Source organism: Polyodon spathula, chromosome 4 (assembly GCF_017654505.1).
Source record: "Polyodon spathula isolate WHYD16114869_AA chromosome 4, ASM1765450v1, whole genome shotgun sequence".
In the NCBI taxonomy this organism is placed as follows: domain Eukaryota; kingdom Metazoa; phylum Chordata; class Actinopteri; order Acipenseriformes; family Polyodontidae; genus Polyodon; species Polyodon spathula.
Genome location: NC_054537.1, coordinates 18,257,014 through 18,278,693, shown reverse-complemented (window position 1 = coordinate 18,278,693; position 21,680 = coordinate 18,257,014). Strand labels below are relative to the sequence as shown.

General features: G+C 37.6%; 1 protein-coding gene across 1 annotated transcript in view; it reads right to left on the bottom strand.

Moving 5' to 3' along the window:
* Positions 1 to 4,878: 4,878 nt before the first annotated feature.
* Positions 4,879 to 21,680, bottom strand: part of LOC121314251 (contactin-associated protein-like 2) — a 489,620-nt gene continuing 472,818 nt past the window's right edge. Inside the window, exons 22-24 of the mRNA XM_041247300.1 lie at positions 12,661 to 12,891; positions 6,319 to 6,393; positions 4,879 to 5,452 (exon numbers count right to left, since the gene is read on the bottom strand). Coding sequence (XP_041103234.1) covers positions 5,253 to 5,452; positions 6,319 to 6,393; positions 12,661 to 12,891 — 506 coding nt within the window. The 3' untranslated portion in view covers positions 4,879 to 5,252. The remainder of the gene's footprint in view (positions 5,453 to 6,318; positions 6,394 to 12,660; positions 12,892 to 21,680) is intronic.

Sequence of the window (21,680 nt, the reverse complement as noted above, 5' to 3'; positions counted from 1 at the left end):
ACCTGACTCTTACACTGAGCATTCTGTGCTGCACATAGGGAATAATGTGGAGACATTATACATAAAGTGGGCAGCTGTAACACAGGCAGTGCTTGGGGAGAGGAAACCAAGTGCTTGCTGTACATTGTTGTGGTTGGATAATTGTGCCATTTCTCTTTCTGCATATGGCAGGGCTATGTAAACGTGGCAGGGCAGAGCCCTACTGGGAAATGTACCATTATGATTGGGATGTGTTGTTTTGTGTTTCTTTGAAACAAGTGGTTGTTATTGTTGTTTTACAGCATGGATGGGGTTAAAATTCCCCATCTAGCTAAACATGTGGAGTATGTGTCCATCTTCAAATCAGTTAAGTGAGTACCAATTTGGAGATGGCCACGTGTATATAAAGAGCGGATCAGCCGCTCATCAGGGTGGGTTGATGAGAGAGGAGGAATGTAAGTAGTAAGAGATAAAAAAAAAATAAATACTATTGTACTCGTGTTGGATTTTGACCAGCACGGTACTTGTTTCTGTTCGAAGCAGTGTCTGTTGATTTTGGCCACCGTGCCATTTTCTTTTGTGAAGTGTTACGCTTTGTTTAACCATTTTGTTCAAATAAAAGAAAAGAGCACACTGGCGACTTACCTTAAGTACTTGTGTGTGTCAACTTCTTGGTCTGTAACGTCACCTACTGAGCCACCCTGACACGCTATGTCTTAACATTTCCCAACTTTTGATGCCAATTGGAATCACTGCTTTATGTTTAAGTTCCTCCTCTACTAAATAAATTCATTTGGTATAATTGGCAGTATTACAATTATTTGGATTAAGTGTAGACCAATCGTGACTGTTATTGGGAACTTAACAAATGAGGTCTGGAAAGGGTTAAAAAATTCTCTCTCTGTAAATCGCCGCTGCTTGCTTGGTATTTTGACAATGATTAAATGTCATTGAAATTTAACAAAGATTCAGCCCACCAAACATCTCTTGCCAATTGATGTCACTGTTTCCTACTCTATGCTAGTGCTAGACCTTGGGCTATTGTTCATGTGGCTTTGTGAGCCTTCTCTGACCTCTATTCTACACTCTTATTCTGAGAAAACTGCTGGAGAGAAGTCACTAACAAGACTGCACAATTTCCCATTGCTATTGCACTTTAATACCAAGGGCTCCCCCCTGTCAGAATAAAACTGGTGTAGACCAGTGGTTAGATTGAAGGGCCATACGTCAGGATCCTGATATTGCATTGCAACACGTTCTGAGTGCAAAAGCATGCTAGGTGTTTCATTTTAGCTGCCTGAGCACTTAAGTCTGCTTGCAGACACTGGAGCCACTTGGAACTTGCTTACCAACAGGCACTCTGGTGGCAGTTCCTCATTGCAGAAAAAAAGCAAACACCTTATAGTTATTAAACAAGACCCCCCACCCCCAAGTAAAGTAGTTCCCCGTTTCAGGATATCTCTACGCACAGATGTTATATGCAAATCTCTTGTATGAATTGAGGCTGAGTAGTAACTACTTCAGATTTAACTTCTGCTTCTATGCAGTTATATATGTAGGCATAATATGTAGCATTTGGCATCACAGTATCATTGAACAAATTTGAAATCCTCCAAAAAAAGTGAACAGTAGAGATACTTTACAGTACTTGCCATGTAACAGGTTGTATCCAACATGCTTGAAATTAAAACAAATCTGGGTTTAGGGCAGCTGCACACCAACCACACTTCTCTGCTGGGTTTTATTCATTACTTGCCAAGTTTGTCCAACCTCTTTTACATGGGCTTTGGTCAAATCTCCATACAAAATACAACTGTTACTTAATGTGCATATTGGCTTTGATGAAAGATGCACCAGATTTAAAAGCCTGTAAATTAGATGAACTGAAATCCATTTACAGTACTATCACTAATGAACGTGTTTAAGGATGTTATTGGTTATTTTGTGGTATTTACAGTGCTTGCAGAACAGAATTCCTGGTGGGAATTAGATCTTTGTTCTTCTATGCGGAGTAACAAATACACAACAGAAACCACACATCACAATTATTTATGGCAGGCTCTTTTAATGTTTATACCAAACCACAGTACATACTCCAAATAAGGCCGGACAGATTATGTAAGCTCTTTAATAAATATAATAAAGAAATCACAAACACTGCTGTCTCAAAGAGCCAGCGTCCCATTTTTAAAGGCTAATGTCGCAGTGGGATTTGATATGGTCTTGTAATTTCCCCATTTATTTACCTCCTGAAAGAGGCAAGGCGACCCACTTTCATGTAGAACTGTAAAAGGATACCTCAGAAGGGATTTTCAACCAGTTTATTCAGTGTGGCTGATGGAGCTGATAAGTTAATAATAACATAGTGATATACAAAACATATTTACCATTATTTCAGTTAATAGCTCTGACTAAGTACAGTTAATTCCTCCATCTCCCACTGTAGAGAATAGTGAAAGCTATCTTCAGTAACAAAGCTTCTTTAGGAGTGTTGGAAAATTAATATGCAGTACTACTGTATACAGCCAACAGTGGCAATGCTGCTATTGCAATTGAAAAGAACAGGTTCACAGGTAGCTATGTCTGCAGAAATGTATGTAACATATACTGATAAGCTATAAACTTCACTTTTGAATACAGACAGTCTCTATTCAGGGGCATTTCTGATAACATAAGACTTCCATTGCAACTACTGAACACCCTTTGAGGCATATGCCTTTACAGGATTTCTAACATTCATTAAGAGTCAGATTGAAAATCTAATGGCATCTCCCAAGTTCTCTATATCCTATTTTCTTACCCTTTGGGTTCCAGGCAATATGATGATACCGTTTTAAAATTTCAGTAAGCAGCAATGAAATCTATAACTTTTTACATCATTGATTGTCCATTTCTCAGCTACTCGGCTAAAATTATTTAAATACTCAACACTTGAATCATGAAACAGTTTACACAATGTATCAATAAAACGTTCAATAAACTGCATGCCATGTATATATTTACACACACCATATATATATATATATATATATATGGGGGGGTCATGGTCTGCCTGCGTAATTGTATTTAATCACATGGAAATGATAATAGCGGGGAAAAAATAAAATAAAATTAGAAATACATTGATGTGCCACATCCCTCATTAGAAATTAGGCATTAAAAAGGGGACACTGTCTGTTCCAATGTAAAATGTTCATGAATAATTTCCTAATGAGGATTACAATAGACCAGTTCCCTTCTCTGAAATCTAAACTGTACTCCTGCTCTATCACTATACCCCTAGAAATCTGCAAGCATGCAAAAATAATGTAAAAACACACACAAGAGTTCTCCTCAAATAACAGTGTTCTACCTCTGTATGCAGTAATAGCTAGTCACTTAATTACAAACAATGCTTCAGGAGGAAAGGCTAACAATAAACATGGCTACAATTATGCTCATTTATAAAACATCTTAATAAAAAAAAGCATAATTAATAGATGATATGTACATTGTGAGCCCAGAAACAAAACTGCATCTCAGTCAAAGTGAAACCACTTGGCAGAATTGGTTGTATGATATTTCTCCTCGTAGTCTGTACAATTATTAACGTCAAGAATGCATCACAATCTTCATGGTACACCCTGTTCAGTAAAATGTCATCCAAATATTGTCTTTGATATTGTTCTACTGTTGCTATGGTGTTTCTTGGCAATTATAACAAGTGCAAGAGTGCCCCCTGCTTGCACCAGCAAGACATGCATATTCTTTTAGAAAATATGAGAAGGATGCTATAGCCTTCCTGCACCAGTGGTAACTACATTGCAAAGACATAATCTCATATGCACAACCACCAACAAAAATAAATAACACAAAATCAAAACATTGCTCATTGACAGATACAGTGCTAACACATCAGCAGCATGATCAGCATCAGTTGCATGATTAAATGGAAAGTAGGTTAATACAGCAAAAAAATATTGGGTGTATCTTTAATGACAGTAACTTTAGCAGAAGAGGAGACCCATCTTTCAAGGGCTAAAAAAATAAATACAAAAGCAAAACAAACAAGTGGCATTGTTTCATCAAAGCATTAACGCAGGGAGGAACAGGACAAAGCCAAAACAGACACCAAGATTTGTCACTATTTAAAATGTGACAAGTGAATGATAAAGTCATCACAATTTACAAAGCAACACTTCTTTGGAAGGAAATTCCATTAGACGAGTTGATTTCTAAAGGGCACATGTTCAGTGCTATACCTAAAAAAACTAGAATGGCCAATGGGATGCCAGCTGACCTGATGGCTCAATTAGAAGGCCAATGTAATGAAATGAGGGTAGAGGGTTGCAGTAGGATTCCTACTGGGGCCATGTTATTCATTTCGAAATACAAATCAATATTTTGCTCATATACTGTTATTTCGTACATGCCATTCCTGCTAGTTTGACCATCTATTTGGCAGTATCGGCCCCCTTCTCCTGCCCCTAACCCTCACACAAGTTGCTGATTGAGTGTGCTCATATTTAGGGCAGCGGTGCCGATTAGTTTACACAGCAAAGGACTAGAATTTACTCTGTGGCCTAATCTTTTTACTTGTTTCTGAAAAATGTGTATTCATATAAAAAATATAAAAAGGCTGGCAGTTAGCAAAGCAATACTTTAGTTTTTATATAGACCCCATGGAGTACTGTAAATTATAAAAAATAAAAATTATTACCTATGATAGTCAATTTGCACAAAGCTAAATATTTGGCAACTAAAAAGGTGTACAATACTTCACTTTAATGAAAACAATCACCTAAAAAAAAAAACAAAAAAAAAAAAACTGTGCAAAGAGTTAACTACAACCCCCCCCACAATTGTCTGCATTTTGTAGCATGCCATATTTCTCTCAGTATCACCTGCTATAGCTTTTAAATACACCCCCCCCCCCCCCCCAGTAGTATGGTTTAAATTATTTACACAGAGCATTTGGCGTACATTGTGTCTTGTACACTATGTACTTTTATACTTTCTTAAATATGTTTGGAAGCTTAAGGAGGTTTGTTTTTGGTAAAAAAAAATAAATAAAAAAAAATGTCCTGCTTGTTTTAAAGTAAATCAATGGGGTGTTTTCAGATTTCAAAATTGACATTTGTTGACCCCTCAAACTCCTAAACAGTGTAAAATCTTTAGGGGCGAGTCACAATGTACAGGTTGATTATCAACTCTCACTTGTGATGATCTTCACTACTGTGCCAAAACTGCTTAGAGTACAATGCTTTTCAAATTGCCCCCCTATCCATGTCCCATCAGATGAACCATTCCTTTTTGCTCTCGTCAATGGTTTCTGTGAAGTTTGGGTCGTTGCCCATGATGGCAGCATCAGCGGTGTCGGCAGACTCCGCCCCCTTGGCCTCGTTGGTGTGGTAGGTCCCTTTGTGGCGGAACATGTATCGGATCAGGAAAACCAGGGTGCACAGAATGGTGAAGATCACAACTGCAATGACACCTACAGGGGAGAGAAAAAGAGAAGACGCCTTATCACAAGAACAGCCTGAAGTCAGTGGCTGACAGCCTTATTAACCCTAAACTAGATACTTCATTATCTGAAAAGTTTCTCCTTCATTCGCACCGTGTTGGTGGTTTTAAAAAAAAAAAAAAAGACTGAAGGTCACTGACTACCAGCCCTCGTGCTTCTTTTCACCTGCTGAAAATAGCTCCATGTTTTTCCACCCAAACTACAGGAGTGCAAAGATAAGGGCTCCCTGTGGATCACCGGCCAAGATCAGCAAGTTGAGTGGGCAGGATTCATACTATGTTTGCAGGACTCCTCATGCACCCCACATGGCACTACTATGCACTACTTAAAATGATGCCTAAGAAGTACTAATAATATCTATCTTTGTGCTTGCTTCATCTGTTCGTCTGCACTTGCCAAGAAACTGTATGGAGGAAGGTGTAAGCGCAGCCTTACACAAACATATTTTATGCATCTTTGAGGAAAGAATCTCTATCAAATGCTCACATCCACTGGTTATTGGTGAGGACTACGAATTCAGGAGGTCAGATGGTCAAATCACTGGTGGAGGATGACCGTAGACAGAAAACTTAAGTTCTCTGTAAAAGAATTAAAGACTGGCACAGAAATCAGCTAAATCGCTACTGAAATATGGCAGTCACTACAAGTCATTCTATTATTCCCATATACTGCATGTCTGGTTGGAGAGGAAATGGTTGCCGGTACCAATAGGACACCCATGTAAACATTATTAAAACAAACCAACAAGTACTCTGAATATGTCCTGGAATATCCTCAATATTTTTGCAAATCTTAGCTGGCTTCTAAAAGACCACAATCTTTAACATGCCACCTACCTCCAATTATTGCAGAGTTTCTGTTCACTCCACCTGGTATCACCCTTTCTTCATTGAAGGGGGAATCAGCACTTGCTACAAAAATGAAAAGACAAAAATATACCTCTATTAAAGTAACATCCAAACAAAAGTCCCGGATTGTTGCGTTTTACATTTAGACAATTTTCACTTCCTCATGTAAAGGTCAGAAGCATTTTGCGGAGTCAGATGCGGCTCCATTACCTGCAACACAGGATGTTGAACTCCAAAATCCACTTTCATGTTTTTTACAGAGGGGTTTTAGGTATCCGTTTCCCCGAATAGGGTTGTACAGGTGTCAGGAAATTTACATGTCTTAAAAACACACAGACTGCCTTTGTTGTGTCTGATCTGCGTTTGGATGACCACACTATTAATGTGAAACTTCTCATATGGACTCCTTTTGTGCAGTCAGAAACTGGAACCAAAGTCAAATCATGTATGGATTATTTAACTAAAAACAAAACTAAAATTTCCAGAGAGGTTCTTGAGACTGGTTATGTAGCATGGACATGGCTGCAGTACTAGTAGCCAACAGGAAGGAACGTCAGTGTTACATCACAAACCTTTAAAGCACAGGGATGGAAATTATATAGCAGTTTCAGGCATTCTAGGTTCTGCTGCAAGCTTAAATCTGTCCCACTTGATTCCTCACAATAGTTTGCATAGGTAAGGGCAATTAAGCTTAAAAGTAAGCAGGAATGGCTCAAACTGCTTTGTAATTGGCGTCAATACCTCTGCATGTGCAATACATGTGTAAAAAATTAAATCTAGGGATATTGACACTATTTAAATATTCTTGGAGTACTATAGTTATTTCATGAACAAGGACTGCCTTAAAACATGAGCAGGGTAGTCAAGCCTTCCAAGGGAAAGCTTAGAATGCATTGCAGACAGAACGGTTCCTGCCTAGTGATATCCTATAATTGGGGTGTCTGATTTTTGGTTTTAAACAGATAAAATGTCGATAAATATATCTGTGTATATCCAATAAACCACTGGAAGTGATTACTAAATTCATGTTGACTTGACCCTATTCCCAGTGAATAAAAAGGCACTTGGGCAATGTCCCTCTTTCCTGACTTGTATCTCACATTGATTCTTCTGAATAATTTAACCCCCCCCCCCCCCCCCCCCCCCCCCCCCCCCCCCGAATCAGTGGCAGCAAAATTCCTACATTTCTATTGGAGGATTGTACAACACTTGCAAGATTTAAAAACGAGAGGTTCTTGCTCATGAGATTTAAAAGCTAGATTACAATTCGATAGTATTTACACGCTCATGAAATTTAACAATTGCAAATTCTGCAAGAAATGTAAAACAAAGCCTACACACACAACAACCCCAGAAGAATATGACCACAAGGATTTTGTTGTGGAAGACAGAAAAGGAAAGAAGGAACTGTTGAAGTGTGCAAGTACTGTCAAGTTACGATACATATTGCGACAAAAAAAAAAAAAAAATTAAGTAACCAAAAACAATGTCATACAGTATATAAAAAGTATGGAAGCATCCTAGTGCCAATTTTTTTTTTTTTTTTTTTTTAAATTAGTATCTCCTAGATACAAAGTCCTACATAGGAAATACTTTTTTAATGTTTTTTTTTTTTTTTTTAATTGGCACTAGGACGCTTCTGTAAAAAAACCCAAAGACCCCCCCCCCCCCCCCCCCAAACAAAAAACCTCAAATAGCTAAAAACAAGCACAAGCACCGAAAAATGAAATAAAAAAAAAAAAAGAAGCCTACTTATAATGAATTACAATGCATTATTGTCACCACTGCAGGCAATTTCAGTAATGCCACTTTATTTCTATTGGAAGTATCGATTACAGTGTAGACAGCACACTCAGCAATACAAAGGGATAGTGTTTCACTATAATGTTGGACCCAGTGGAGCGGCTGCAGCTATAGGATTTCCTGCCACAGTCGGCTACTTGGCTGTGCATCTCAGATTGAGCTGGGATCAATAAGCAGATCAGCCAAATGCAATAATATCACTGCCTTTTAATCCTCTGCTCTAGCCAAGTAAACAGGAGTTATATCCACTGTTAAATCCAGTAAAATCTCCATATACAGTAAATTAGCAAGACAGCATTGCACTTCCCCAACCCCCCCCCCCCCCCCCCCCCCCCCCCCCCCCCTTTATTTAACCTAGCACTTAGATTTAAATGACAAGCAAACACAGTCGTTTGCAGAAATACATTTTGTTGAATTACAAATAATGTTTGCAGTTTTTCAAACAAACATTTTTATTCAAAGCTGTTGTGGTTAAACTGAACACTGTTATACAAGGAGGAGGTTAAATGTCAGCAAAACCTGCAAAGACAATGTACAAAATGAAATTTACTGGTTGCACAAGTATTTCAAGTCAGTACTTGGTAGAAGCATCTTTTGCAGCAAGTCTTTTTGAATAGGTCTCTACTAGCTTTGAACAGCAGGATGGTGATATTTTTGCTCATTCTTCACAGGGAAATTGCTCCAGTTCTGATAAGTTTGTTGGGGATCATCGATGGACTGCAGTCTTCAATTCGCCATAAATTTGATTGGATTCAAGTCAGGACTTTGACTGGGCCACCCAAGAACATTAATTCAACTTCTTGGATGACTCAAGCAGGTTTCTCAAGGATTCGTCTGTACTTTGCACTATCCATTCTCCCCTCTATCCTGACAAGCTTCCCAGTTCCTGCTGAAGAGAAGCACCCCATAACATGATGCTGCCACCACCATGCTTGACAGTTGGGATGGTGTTGACTGGGTGATATGCAGTGTTGGGCTTGCGCCAGACGTAACGCTTGGAATTTAGACCGAAAAGTTCAATTTTTGTCATTCCTGACCATAAAACCTTTTTCCACATGTCTGCAGTATCACCTACATGCTTTTTTGCAAACTCCATACATGCTTTAAGATGAGGCTTTGAGTAATGGCTTCTTTCTTGCCACCCGTCCATACAGGCCAGCTTTGTGTAGGGACCGGCTTATTGTTGATGTGTGAACACTGCCTCCCATCTCAAACACGGAACTTTGCAGATCTCTCAAGATCTGCTCAGTTTGGGAGTGCAATTTGATCCGGATAGTGTCTGGGTGGTATGATGCATCTTCCACTTCTTAATGATGGATTTCACTGTGCTGAGCGGGATAATCAGTGCCTCTGAAATTCTTTTACCCTTCTCCTGCTCTGTGCCTCTCTACCACTTTATCCTTGACTTGTTTCGAAAGCTCCTTGGTCTTCATGGTTGCTTTATTGGATCATTATGTGTGTTGCAGCTTGAAAAGGGAAATTATCTATAAGTTAACCACTTTGAGTACACACAGGCTGAAACCATTTCACTAATGTTGTGACCTTTCAAATAAATCATGTGCACCCAAGCTAATTTAGTGCTGCAGTAGTAAAGGGGTTGAATACTTATGCAACTGAGATTAATCTGTTTTTCTCTGTAAATCTTACTTATACTCAATACGCACTTAACTTTATCAATGTGGAGTAGTTTGTATAGATTCTACACAAAGTCTAATTTGAAAGCGTTGGAGTACGCTCAGGTGCCAAAAATATGTGAAAACTTTGCAGGGGGGTGAATACGTCTGCAAACCACCGGGGGGGGGGGGGGGGGGGGGGGGGGTTTAACACATTGGTTTGTCTTAAACGGTTGAGAATATGAACGCGGCATGCGGTCTGGAGAGACGACTACATGAAATATTTACTTAAATATATACATACATTTTATCATTTTATTGCTTGCTAAAATATCTAAAGGATGAGAGTGTAAGACCATTATTAAAAGAAAAATCAGACTTAATATAAAATTAATGATGGGCGAATAATAATAAAAAAAAAAAAAGATAGTCGCTGGGCCATAAACAAGTACATTTTTAAACTGAAATTAACGATCTCAAATTTATATATATATATATTATATATATATATATATATATATATATATATATATATATATATATATATATATATTATATGGCATTTCAGAATCACATAAGCCTGATTTTACTTTTAGTGAAAAACTTGGCTACAATTATTTTTTCATGAAATAAATACTTAGTTGTTCTTTGCTAATATTAATGTTCAGCTTTTATATCAAAATGTGTATTTATAAATAACTTAAACTCACAATCATTTAATAAACATTTAGGCATGTCCCTGAATGGCTGAAACATTTAGAAATCAATGCCTATTGACAAAAAGGGCGACTCAATATTTACCAGTGTAGCTCATGATAAACTTGAAACCTTTTACTCACTATATCAACGACCCCATTGGTCTGGGGCACCTACATTTCACATACTTGGAGCATCAATTTGTATTCTCTTATTTTGATGGCGACGGTTGCATGAGGTAGGTGCTGGCTGAACCCACAGCTAACTTTAATGTACCAGCTGTGTATGGTTGATCTGCAATGCCTGTGCTATTGTCATCAATTGGTTGTTTCAACTAATTAGCATTGCTGAGTGAGGGGCTGGCATTTAGTGTTGCAACCAATTAGTACGTAGCATTGTCATGTGGAGGGCGGGTGCTTATTGTTTCCACTTTCCAAGCATTGCCCTGCATTTACCCTCAAAGTCTCATAGCAGCTGGTTTCACTGTGGTAACAGAGCTCAGCATTGTCTGACAAAACGTGAAACACTCTAGCATCCAGCACCACATTTAAAACAAAGCTGATCAAGGAATATTTTAACTTAACATACATATGTCAATATATCCATCAATAAACAAGCCATATTACAACATTTTGTACATGTTATTGTTTGTTTAGCACTTTCCTTTAATAAGCTGCATGTTGGAATTATAGGCGCTGTACAGCATTGCGCAGATATGCCACTGGAACTGGTTCTGCTATTTGGTGCTACTTGTGTTTGTACTTCATAAGTGCTCAGTTAGTAAATATTCTGTATTTTATGCTGAAAACCCCAGTCCAATTTTGGGAGTTTAATATTACAAAAATAGTAACTTGAAAAAGATTGAACAGTAAAAAAAGGCTTAGAGCTTCTTCGCTCGCCAGTTCTGCTTTACATTTGCATTCCCACTTTTAAACAAAGTTAGGTGCCCCTGCAGTCAAGTCTAAAAGAGATTTGATTGTGCGACCAACCTCATCTCCACGAGAGTCATCTATCAAAGTATACATGTCATTGCCAATTTTTTTTTTTTAAACTCTGCAGAGACATTTATATAAAAGTGCCTTATGGTTGGCACCTATTGTTGGAAAAAGCTTAGCTGTGCATGAATGCCTTAAAAAAAAAATAATGTAATAAAAACTCCAATAACGTAATGGATTTTGTAACAAATGACAATGAAAAATGACTCATCTTTCTTGTAATAAAAAGGTGGTTTCAACTTTCCAATAAATACATTTTAGAAATGATTCAAATTAGACAGCATGCAGAATTATTGTGGACTTCAAAACCGTGACAGTTAAATAGCTTTTGTTGTATGCTGAAACATTTCAAAGCATGGGAATCACTAACCAAGGGAGAGTTGCTGCAGCAGGCTAGCCCACAGCAGCTACTGTGTACCACCATTGCTCCACACAGATATGGACTCATGCACATTCCATCTGTATGCGTCATGTTGCCTAGCCAGGGACCACAAGGACTTAATTTACACAAGTCCATCTTTACTGCCACCAGAACCTTGTTTACAGCAACATACCAACATCAAAATGTTTTGAATACGATGGTTGAGAAGTCAGTTAGGCTTGAAGAAATCAGCATCTCCAACTAGCTTGAAAGGAGGTTACCCAATTAGTGTGTTACAAAAGGATGCTAGAGGCCGGTAGTAATCCTTAAAGAATTGAAAAACACTAAGACAAAAACCTTTTATGTCTGTGTAACGCCCAGTGGCGGACTGGCCTGCAAATCGAACCAGCATCAAGATGATATTTGTACTGAAGGAAATAAAACTGCGTACAGCCTGCATGTTCATTTAATAAATGTAACTAATGTTAAAATATTTAAACCATTTATAGCTAAACATAATACAATGGCAGAAAACAGTAAAAAAAAAAAAATAGAACTACTTTAAAAAGCATTTCAATTGTGATTTTATTATACCTGGATAAACTTGGATGAAACTTGGATAAAATCCTGCAACATCTTCGGGAAAAAAAAAAAAAAAACAGCAAATCTGACAATTTTCTAAATTTTGAAAAAACAGGCCTTGGTGTAACTTGAACCAAATTCCAGCGGTGATCGTCAACTTCCAAAGCAAAGGATATTCCTGCATGTGTCGCGCAGGTCCAGGCTTTTTATGCGTTACTCTTTTGGCCTTGTATGCATCTTTCTACACAAACACTCTGTATTTTATGATTTTCTACCTTACCCGAGTCTAGACGCCAGGGATCAGTGGCTGCCGACATTGGAGGAATAGTCAGAGGGGAGGCCCCACAGTTGGATTCCACCAGTTGTCCTTGGACGCCAACAGGAGAGGGGATGCGAGGCCTCAAGGCAGCCTTTAGCGGCGTGATCTGGTTGAACTGCACTCTTGACAAACAGCCAGAAAAACCTGGTGTGTTGTACTTCTGGATTATAACGGGGTCGATTTCTCCAGTTTCTGTAACAAAATTATAAAGAAGCAATTTGAGTGCAGCTTTTCCCTCAATATTAACCTAATGACTACACAATCACGCTTACTGCAAGGGGGAAGGTTGTAACGGTGATGTTTGTAGCAAATACTGCTGTGCACTGATGATGCCATCAATCCTAGAGCCCCCCAATAAGAATTTAACAGCTGTTCCAATTCTACTAGGGCTCGTTGAACCCCCCCCACCCATGAACATTTCTCATGATTGAGAAAACCATCTCAGGATCGCAAGAAAATGACTTCTGTTTGAGATAAAGAAATATCCGTGGATGATTCTGTGGAGATTTATCCAAGATTTTACAGATGCCATTTGTATTTTTTTTTTTTTAAGAAACGAAAGTATTGCAGACCGTATTTGTTTGGTTTTGTTTAAAAACGTGACGTTTGACATCATATTTGTCGAAGTATATTGCAGACGTTATTTTTCTGTTTAAGTAACATTTGTCATCTTATTTATCGAAGTGTAAATGTACACTTAATGTATTAATACAAAACAACTTAAAGCGCTCGCTGTGCTTGGATGTGCAGTGTGGTTTAGCAAAAATAATTAACATTATTTTGTCAGTATAATTTACGTTTATGCAGAGTTAAAATCACTACTTGCCAAATGTTTTTCCTTTAAAAAATGTTGTCATCACTCTAGCGTAAGCAAATATCAGCGTTTATTCTAGTCTCAAGTTTAATCAAGTTAATGTTTTCACAGTAAAATGCTCGGCTTTTTTTTTTTTTTTTTTTTTTTTAATAAATGTTATGGGAAAGTTGGTACAAACACTTATTGATACGGAGAATACTTTGAAGTTTTAATCAAGTCTGTGTGTGGGAATATCTAAACCTGTTTTAATATATTCAGAAAACTTCTACATTTTTAGTGAAATATGGTGTTTTAAGCTATATAGATAGATCATTTGAGAAACGCACAAAACAATTGGCTTCTTATACATACGGTCATACGAAGAAACACACACAGACTTTATATATGGACGTGTATGTACACACCTGTATTATGAATGAAAAAATAGAGTGCAGTACTTACAGATCGATGCTTGTGATGCGGTCTGGTTTTGTTTGTGTATTTAAAAAAAAATAGTTTTAGATTTTACGTCTTTTTTGGGGTGGGCCTGGGTAGTATACATTGAGGAAGGTGGTTTGTGACTTAACAGCTGTAATAAATCTGATTGCACATAAAAAATAAATCTTAATGCTTGACTGTCTTCTGATAATATACAGAATATATGGTATTTATTTCACTTTCGGTAATATTTGTACAAAGAAAACCTATAATGTAAATATCTGGTGATTACAAACTTAAATGACAACTCATTTGATGATGGTTTAAACTGGGAATGTTAAATAGATAGTCATATTTAAAAAGTGTTAACAATTTAACACAAATATAATGCACATAAAAATAAAAATCACACAACCACCTCTCTGTAGTACCTTAAAGTTAACCGCTATTAAATAAAATACAACATGATACAATAAGGTGTTATTAATATTATAACAATGTGTTTTTAACCACATATAACGTAGCTTTAATAAAGATCCTGACAACATTTTTAAAAGTAAAACAAATTTTCTGAATTAATGAAATTAAAGTGAATGGGGGTGGGGAGGGAAATCACCACTATTTGTACTGCAAAATAGTGGTGATGCACTTACCTGCCTTTGATCCTAACATAGGTCATCTATACAGATGCTCTTGTCAGCCGAGGAATTAAATTATGCCTAGTGCCCAACTCAGCCACACAAGGGGGTCTACAGAGTGGATAAGCTATTAGCAGCTCCATTTCTTTCTTGATAGAATAAGTTTTTTTGCAGTGAATAAATAAAATTACAAAAAATGACCCCACAAGTCCCCTGGACAGGCATACATAAAACAATTTAAAAAACACATGTGTCCTGGAACCAGGTTAAATGGATCCATTATACAAAACAAATGCACAACAGAAGGTGCCACACTACTGTTAGATTAGGACAAATTACAGGATGAAAGTTGTAATTGGATATGTTTTTGGTAAACCTTCACAGTCAACGCAACGTTATTTACATGTTCTTTGTCTTTTCACAAGTGATGACAAACTCCATGCTGCTCTGTTTGCCTTAAATCCCTTAAGCAGGCATCAAAAGGTCATAGACAGGTGGTGTACTGACTCAGATTTGTGAGAAACCTTCAGGAGGGCAACAACATGCAAAATACAGAAATTCCACATTTGTTCAGCATTAAGAGATAAGGATCAATACATATTGTACTACTACAGATGTATCCAACATTCCAGTGCATACTGTTAAGAGGACCTCTTGAAGTCTATATTCCAAGGGTTCTACCTTAAATAAACACATTTGGTACAGGTTTGGTTAGAGTTGATTAACAGACAGTGGTCAGAAACCATTATTGCTCAACACTGATGCTCATAATAATGATGGATTACCACGGTTGTCAACTGTAATTATAGTCTGCTACCTGGCAACATTACAGACCTCGAAAGCATAAGAAATCATAAAAGAATAGAAAAAATGAGACTAGTTTGCATGCTCAGCAAGCCTTAGGATGCAAGTGTGTAGTTTAAAAACGAAGCCAATTAATAGAGCCATCAGTTTACTGCTCCTTTTGTCTAGCATTCTGCCAACAGATTACAGCCTACTCAGAATAGTCTATTCAAATAAACAAGATAAATGGTTTCCAAGAACTCTTTACCAAGGAATACTTTGCATAAAGATCTCAGCTTTCATTTGAACAGTCTATTCAATTGGTATAAACTACAGTACTGATTTCAATAAACCGTTATTGTTTAAAGTCCTTAAAACATGCAAAAGAGACGTGCATAAACTGCAAGATGAATGCAATGTTTGTTTTAGTTCTGTCATCCTTATAATCCATTGATAAAAAAAACCCAAAAAACTGATGCAAGGGAGGCTAGGAGGCTTGCATTAGAATCTAAAAAGTTTGGTGCAGATTGGTTGTCTCGATTTTGTCCTTGTGATGTATGCATGGACCAAACAGCATTCAGTTTCTGTCAATGCAAGGATCTTGCCAAACATTTGCAAAAGCTGCGTCGTCACTCGCTTTGTAAAGCGACAGCTATTTTAAGTTTTGCTGTCATGTGACTTGACCTCCAGTCATTGCCTTTACCCAAGAAGACATTTCAGTATTGGTCCTTCCCTAAGGCAAGTCACTGACAAGCATTTACTCGCCAACAGATTTGAAAAAAGGCTAGCAAAATGACACTGCTGCCCACTGAAGCAAGAAATGACAATGCTTGGAACAAGGCATTTAACAGGCATATCAAGGGCATTGAATATTTGAAGCAGTTATGGTGTTAGTTTTAATTCAGGTTTAGTTCTTGTTTGAACTCTTGCCATACATCACATATGCAGAGTGTAGCCATTTTATTAGGACATAAAAATAATTAAAAAAAAAACCCACTACAGAAAAAGCCATCACATTTCAAAGTTGCTGGATTTATTATATCAACACAGCACTTGTTGATTTGCAAAGTGGAATTGGCACAGCTAGTGTTTCATAGAAATTTTGATCTGATGTTGGAGTTGAATCTCACTGTCAGGTGCCCTCAAGTTACTTCAGACCATCCAATTTGAAATCTGAAGATATAAAGTCTACAGCAGCTATCTTCAGTTAACTGTAAAGGAAAGCATTTCAGTTCTGAGTGTGTATGTATTCCAATCTAAAAAGGGTAAGACTACTGCTGCGGAAGGCAGAAATACAGAAAATACCCCAAACAGTGAGTGTATGTCTTGAGCAAGCTGAATTATTTTTGTCCACATTTCTAAAGCATGTTAACTCTCCCTGGGACAAGGTCATCGCTCTGGAGGGTATGAGAAGCACAAGTGTGTTCGGCTGTTATATCTGCAAAAGGTGGCTACTTTGAGTCAAAAATTTAGATTAGATTTTGTTAAACAAAACGATTCCATGATTTCTTTATCTCCAATTGTTTATTTGCGCTGTGCTTTAATTTCAGAGTACATTGAGATATTAAACTGCGTAAATTTCAATAAAAACTGGAAAAATAGGAGGTGTTCTAAAACTTTTGACCAGTAGTGTACATAACCCCAATCTTAAACAACTGAGGAAGGGGCTTGGAGTTAAAGGCAGACAAGACCCAATTTTTAGATCTGTTAGGAAGACAATGCCTTTTACACCCCAGTGGAAATCCGATACATACAAAACATAAAAAGTTTCATTTGGCAAAGCTTCTTATTTATAAAACAACTTGTTCCTGTTATCAATTATTATGATTTTTAAAAATGGTATAATTGAACCCCCCTATTTAGAATGTCAGTTTACTAACAGAAATCTACAATATTCCCACTATTGTTAGGATATTAATTCAGAAATTGAAAGGCAGAACACTCCTAAAAATGACTTCGTGATACATTAGACAAACATTTTGACCACACTTCTGTGTTATAATCATTACAATCAAAGCAGGCTACCTTAATTTCATGCTACAACACCACAAAGTTAAATCACAATAGGTCAATATTTTTCCAATACGGCAAATAATGCAGCCAGACAACGGTCTCCTCCACAGGATATACAAATCATGCTGGGGTCAGTGTAGAATATACAGCTTATCCCCAGGAAGTATTGAACCGAGAGTCCTCCTTACTCTATTACTGTTTTGTTTGCATTCGAAAAAAGGGACCTTACCCCTGTAGCCTTTCAGTGCTCCCATCAGGCACAATGAAGGGTTTGAACAAAATAAATTACAATGAGCAGTTATTATGGATTTTTTAAAAACAGAAACAAAATTGTGTCAGTACTTTATTAGAACCATTCTTCAACCACCATTTGCTTTCCCCAAGGGGTCCATTTTGTGAGGGGGTTGTAATGGTAGGGTTTCCATGGTAACCCATAAGCTAGAGGTTGCAAACAAAATATAGCAGAGCCACTTCTAAGCCAATTTTACAGTTAAATGGAGCACTAAATGCTCAAAGAAACACATCAGTAACTGCTAATTCTGCATTTCTGTTACATACTTCATTGCTATTTGAAAACATTGATGTCTCCGTAGTCTGACCTTTATTTGGTTTTAAAACAAGAGCGTGAAGGGAGAGGGGTTAATATTTTCATAAATCACTGCACCATGCTGCACAAGTTAATGAACATCTTCAACAGGGAAAGACAAGACAGCGTAGCATAAACGGCTGATATAACGTACGGTTTTAAATCTCCACATTATAAAACACTAGCACGCCAAGATGATGTTCCTTTACACACCCAGAACCCCAACACTTGTTGCAATCTCGATGCCAGGTGATTCCACCTGCTTCCACTCACTGGACTAAGCACACAGCCCAGATAGGCAACACAGCTGAGCAGAGAGATGACAAGTAGGAGAGATACTGGACAGAAATTCCTCAGGAAACTCTCTAATCTGAATTCAGGTGCCAATTTTATAAAGGGCATGCTTGTGATAGAGATTACGAAAATGCACATGATTGTATAATTTGTCCTCATTGTTTAAACAATTAAGGATAATCTACCTGCTTCAGAATTGTCAAAATAAATAATAAAAAGAAAATAGTTACTATTGGATTAAGTCAAAAGACCAATTTTCTTCCAAGCGGCCGGTTAAACAGGCAATAGGCAACAGCAACATTTAATAAAATAATAAAACAAAAAAGGAGCGTTACCTTTGTGGCGTGAAGCTTGCAGGTACAGTAATTCCCTCACGAATGCTCCCCTCTTGTCTTTTGGACTGCAGCTAGGTCACTGCTGCTTTTTTGTTCCTTTGCAGGATACCCCCCACCCCCCTCACTTGCAGTCCACAAAAATCCCAGGCTCCTCTAGTGCTACTGCTGCTGCCTACCAACACTGATTCTATGCTCAGAATGCTACCAGCATGTTAAAGCCCAGGCAGCTCTGGTTCACAGCAATCTAGGAAATCCTGGAGCATGGATCCAGACCAGGAGTCTAGCCTGTGTATTCATATTAATTCATCCAAGTCACAGAGCCAAGTCAAGCTTATACAATAATTTTATCAGAACCACGGGAATACATTTCAGTTACATTGGTGGCTATGGTTTCCAGAAACTGAACTCAATACTTTACAACAAAGGCTATTGTTTTCATAGGAGGAGCTGGTGTTGGTGTTGACGGGTCCTGGAACTAATGTGGCTTTTCAGTCGTGACAAAATGTATATAAATCAAGGTATTCCAGCAAGTGCTATTCTGGATATAATTGACCCATTAGTACATATCAGGCGTACCAGATGCAATAATATTTACCTAAACCATACCTCCTTATATAGCACAGGACCAATTACAAACAAGTGCTTTTAGCTTTCATAAGGTCTACAGTGTGAACATAACAATGAACTGCAGACCTATGACAAATCAATGTTTGTCATACAGGAATATACTTCACCGTGCTACCGTCAAACACCTGATCAGAAAAACAATAGGTTTTGGTGGTAGAGCAGTTTTTGAGCTGTTGACGGGAAAAAAAGAAAATGGTGGGTTATTCTAGAAATCCTTTAGAGAAGTATTAGTGAGCTCAGTGAAAGTGCCTGCAGGCCCTGTGTGCCTGTACTGGAATGGATCGCTCAGCTTTTTATTCTCAATTCCAATGGAAACATGTTTTTAAAATGGCTGAACTATATAAACTGCAATCCCATTTGTTCATGGATTTTCACAAAATAATAAAAAATGGACAGTCGAGGTCACTATATTTAGGCTGTACTGCATTTCAGGTTGGATTTTTGCAACATCCAAATGATTTTGTAACTGTAGCTCACAGATGCAACTCTATCGAGAAGGAATTCATATTCTGAATACAGAGTAACCTTAATATAAAACAGAATCTGAGCCTGCTTGTGAATATACCGAATAATACGTTAAATCATCAGAAAACCATGGCATAATAGAATCAACCACCCCTGGCTTTATAGCTAACTGCCAAACAACTGGAAACAGAAGAGCAAAAAACCAAAGCTGTGAACCCAAGACAGCCTGGCATTATGAATGTCTTCACAGAACACATTAAGTCAACTGCTTTCCCAGGCTTTCTTTGGTAGCTGCAGAGTGATGTGTCATTTCTTCTTGCGACATAAGAAAATGGTGAAGTCAAGATTAATTTATTTTTGTTTTCTAAAAACTTTTTAGAACAGCATAGTGTAAAAACGTTAATTATCTTGCATGTCATTCTGCAGTTCAGTCATGTTCTTCATCATGGGACTGTGGCAAACTGGTTAACAGTGTGCAGGAGATTAATGAACAGAAAGACAATTAGAATCCAGGTGCAAAGGTTTGTTTTATTTGTTTTGTCCAGTGCCTGACGGCAAAACAAACAGTAAATAATAATGCTAGGGATGCAAACCCCTGCAAAGGGAACTGGTCACACTTCTTATTTTCAATACATACTGTTGGAGAACCCCTTATTTCAGTTGCCAAGAAACTTTGTATTAACATGATGTAGCAAAAGTTAACCAATACATCCGTCCATCTGAATACCACATGAAGTTTACAAAACAAGGAGGCGGCTATTCAGCCCATCTTGCTCGTTTGGTTGTTAGTAGCTTATTGATCCCAGAATCTCATCAAGCAGCTTCTTGAAGGATCCCGGGGTATCAACTTTAACAACATTACTGGGGAGCTGGTTCCCGAGTCCCACAATTCTGTGTAAAAAAGTGCCTCCTATTTTCTGTTCTGAATGCGCCTTTATCTGATCTCCATTTATGACCCCTGGTCCATGTTTCTTTTTTCAGGTCGAAAAAGTCCCTTGGGTCAACATTGTCAATACCTTTTAGAATTTTGAATGCTCGAATCAGGTCGCCGCGTAGACTTTTGTTCAAGATTGAATAGATTCAATTATTTTAGCCTGTCTGCATAGGACATGCCTTTTAAATCCGGAATAATTCTGGTCGCTCTTCTTTGCACTCTTTCTAGAGCAGTATTATCCTTTTTGTAGCGAGGTGACCAGAACTAAAATATTCTAGATGAGGTCTTACTAATGCATTGTACAGTTTTAACATTATTTCCCTTGATTTAAATTCAACACCTATCACTATATATCCAAATATCTTGTTGGCCGCCTTGAAATTTACAATTTCAAATATTTGTTCATAACAGAAGTATTGGCACCTTTACATTTTCTGTAAAAAAGTAATAGAACTATTTGAAAAATATATTAATCGAAAACTATTACACAGTAACTGACGTGCATTATAAAGTCAATAGCCAGAAAAAGAGAATGATTATTTCCAACATCTTTTGATGGATGTTTTGGCAACACAGCAGGTGGTGAAGACAAAGTAGTAAGATTCACGTTTGAGAAAAGCACTCCTAGCAAACAAAGGAAGTGGCTACAGAGCAGTATCAAAAGAAATATGGAATACCAAAATCCACAAAATAATCAAGTACTACAGAATAAATTCAACTGCTCAAAAAGTTTCTTCCATTTGTTCTAACAATATTGTAATACAGAAAAAGTTAAATTGTATTTCATACATGGGGAATGAAGCAATTTAGCGTTTCACAAAAAAACAAAAGCAGCCTCCAAAAAATAAATAAAATAAAATAATTCTTGCAGAAGAGCCCAATTCTATCTTACATCTAGGCTATATCGTGTTTCCATGGAGATGAAATCCACAATCGTATATACCAAACCTATCCAAAGAAACTGCTGGACCACTCAGGTGAGCACAAATTAAATCAGACACATCCATCATCCACAGACTTCCCTTCAGTTTTATCCTCCCCCTCCCCCTCCCCTCTTGGGTACTGGAACTGTAGA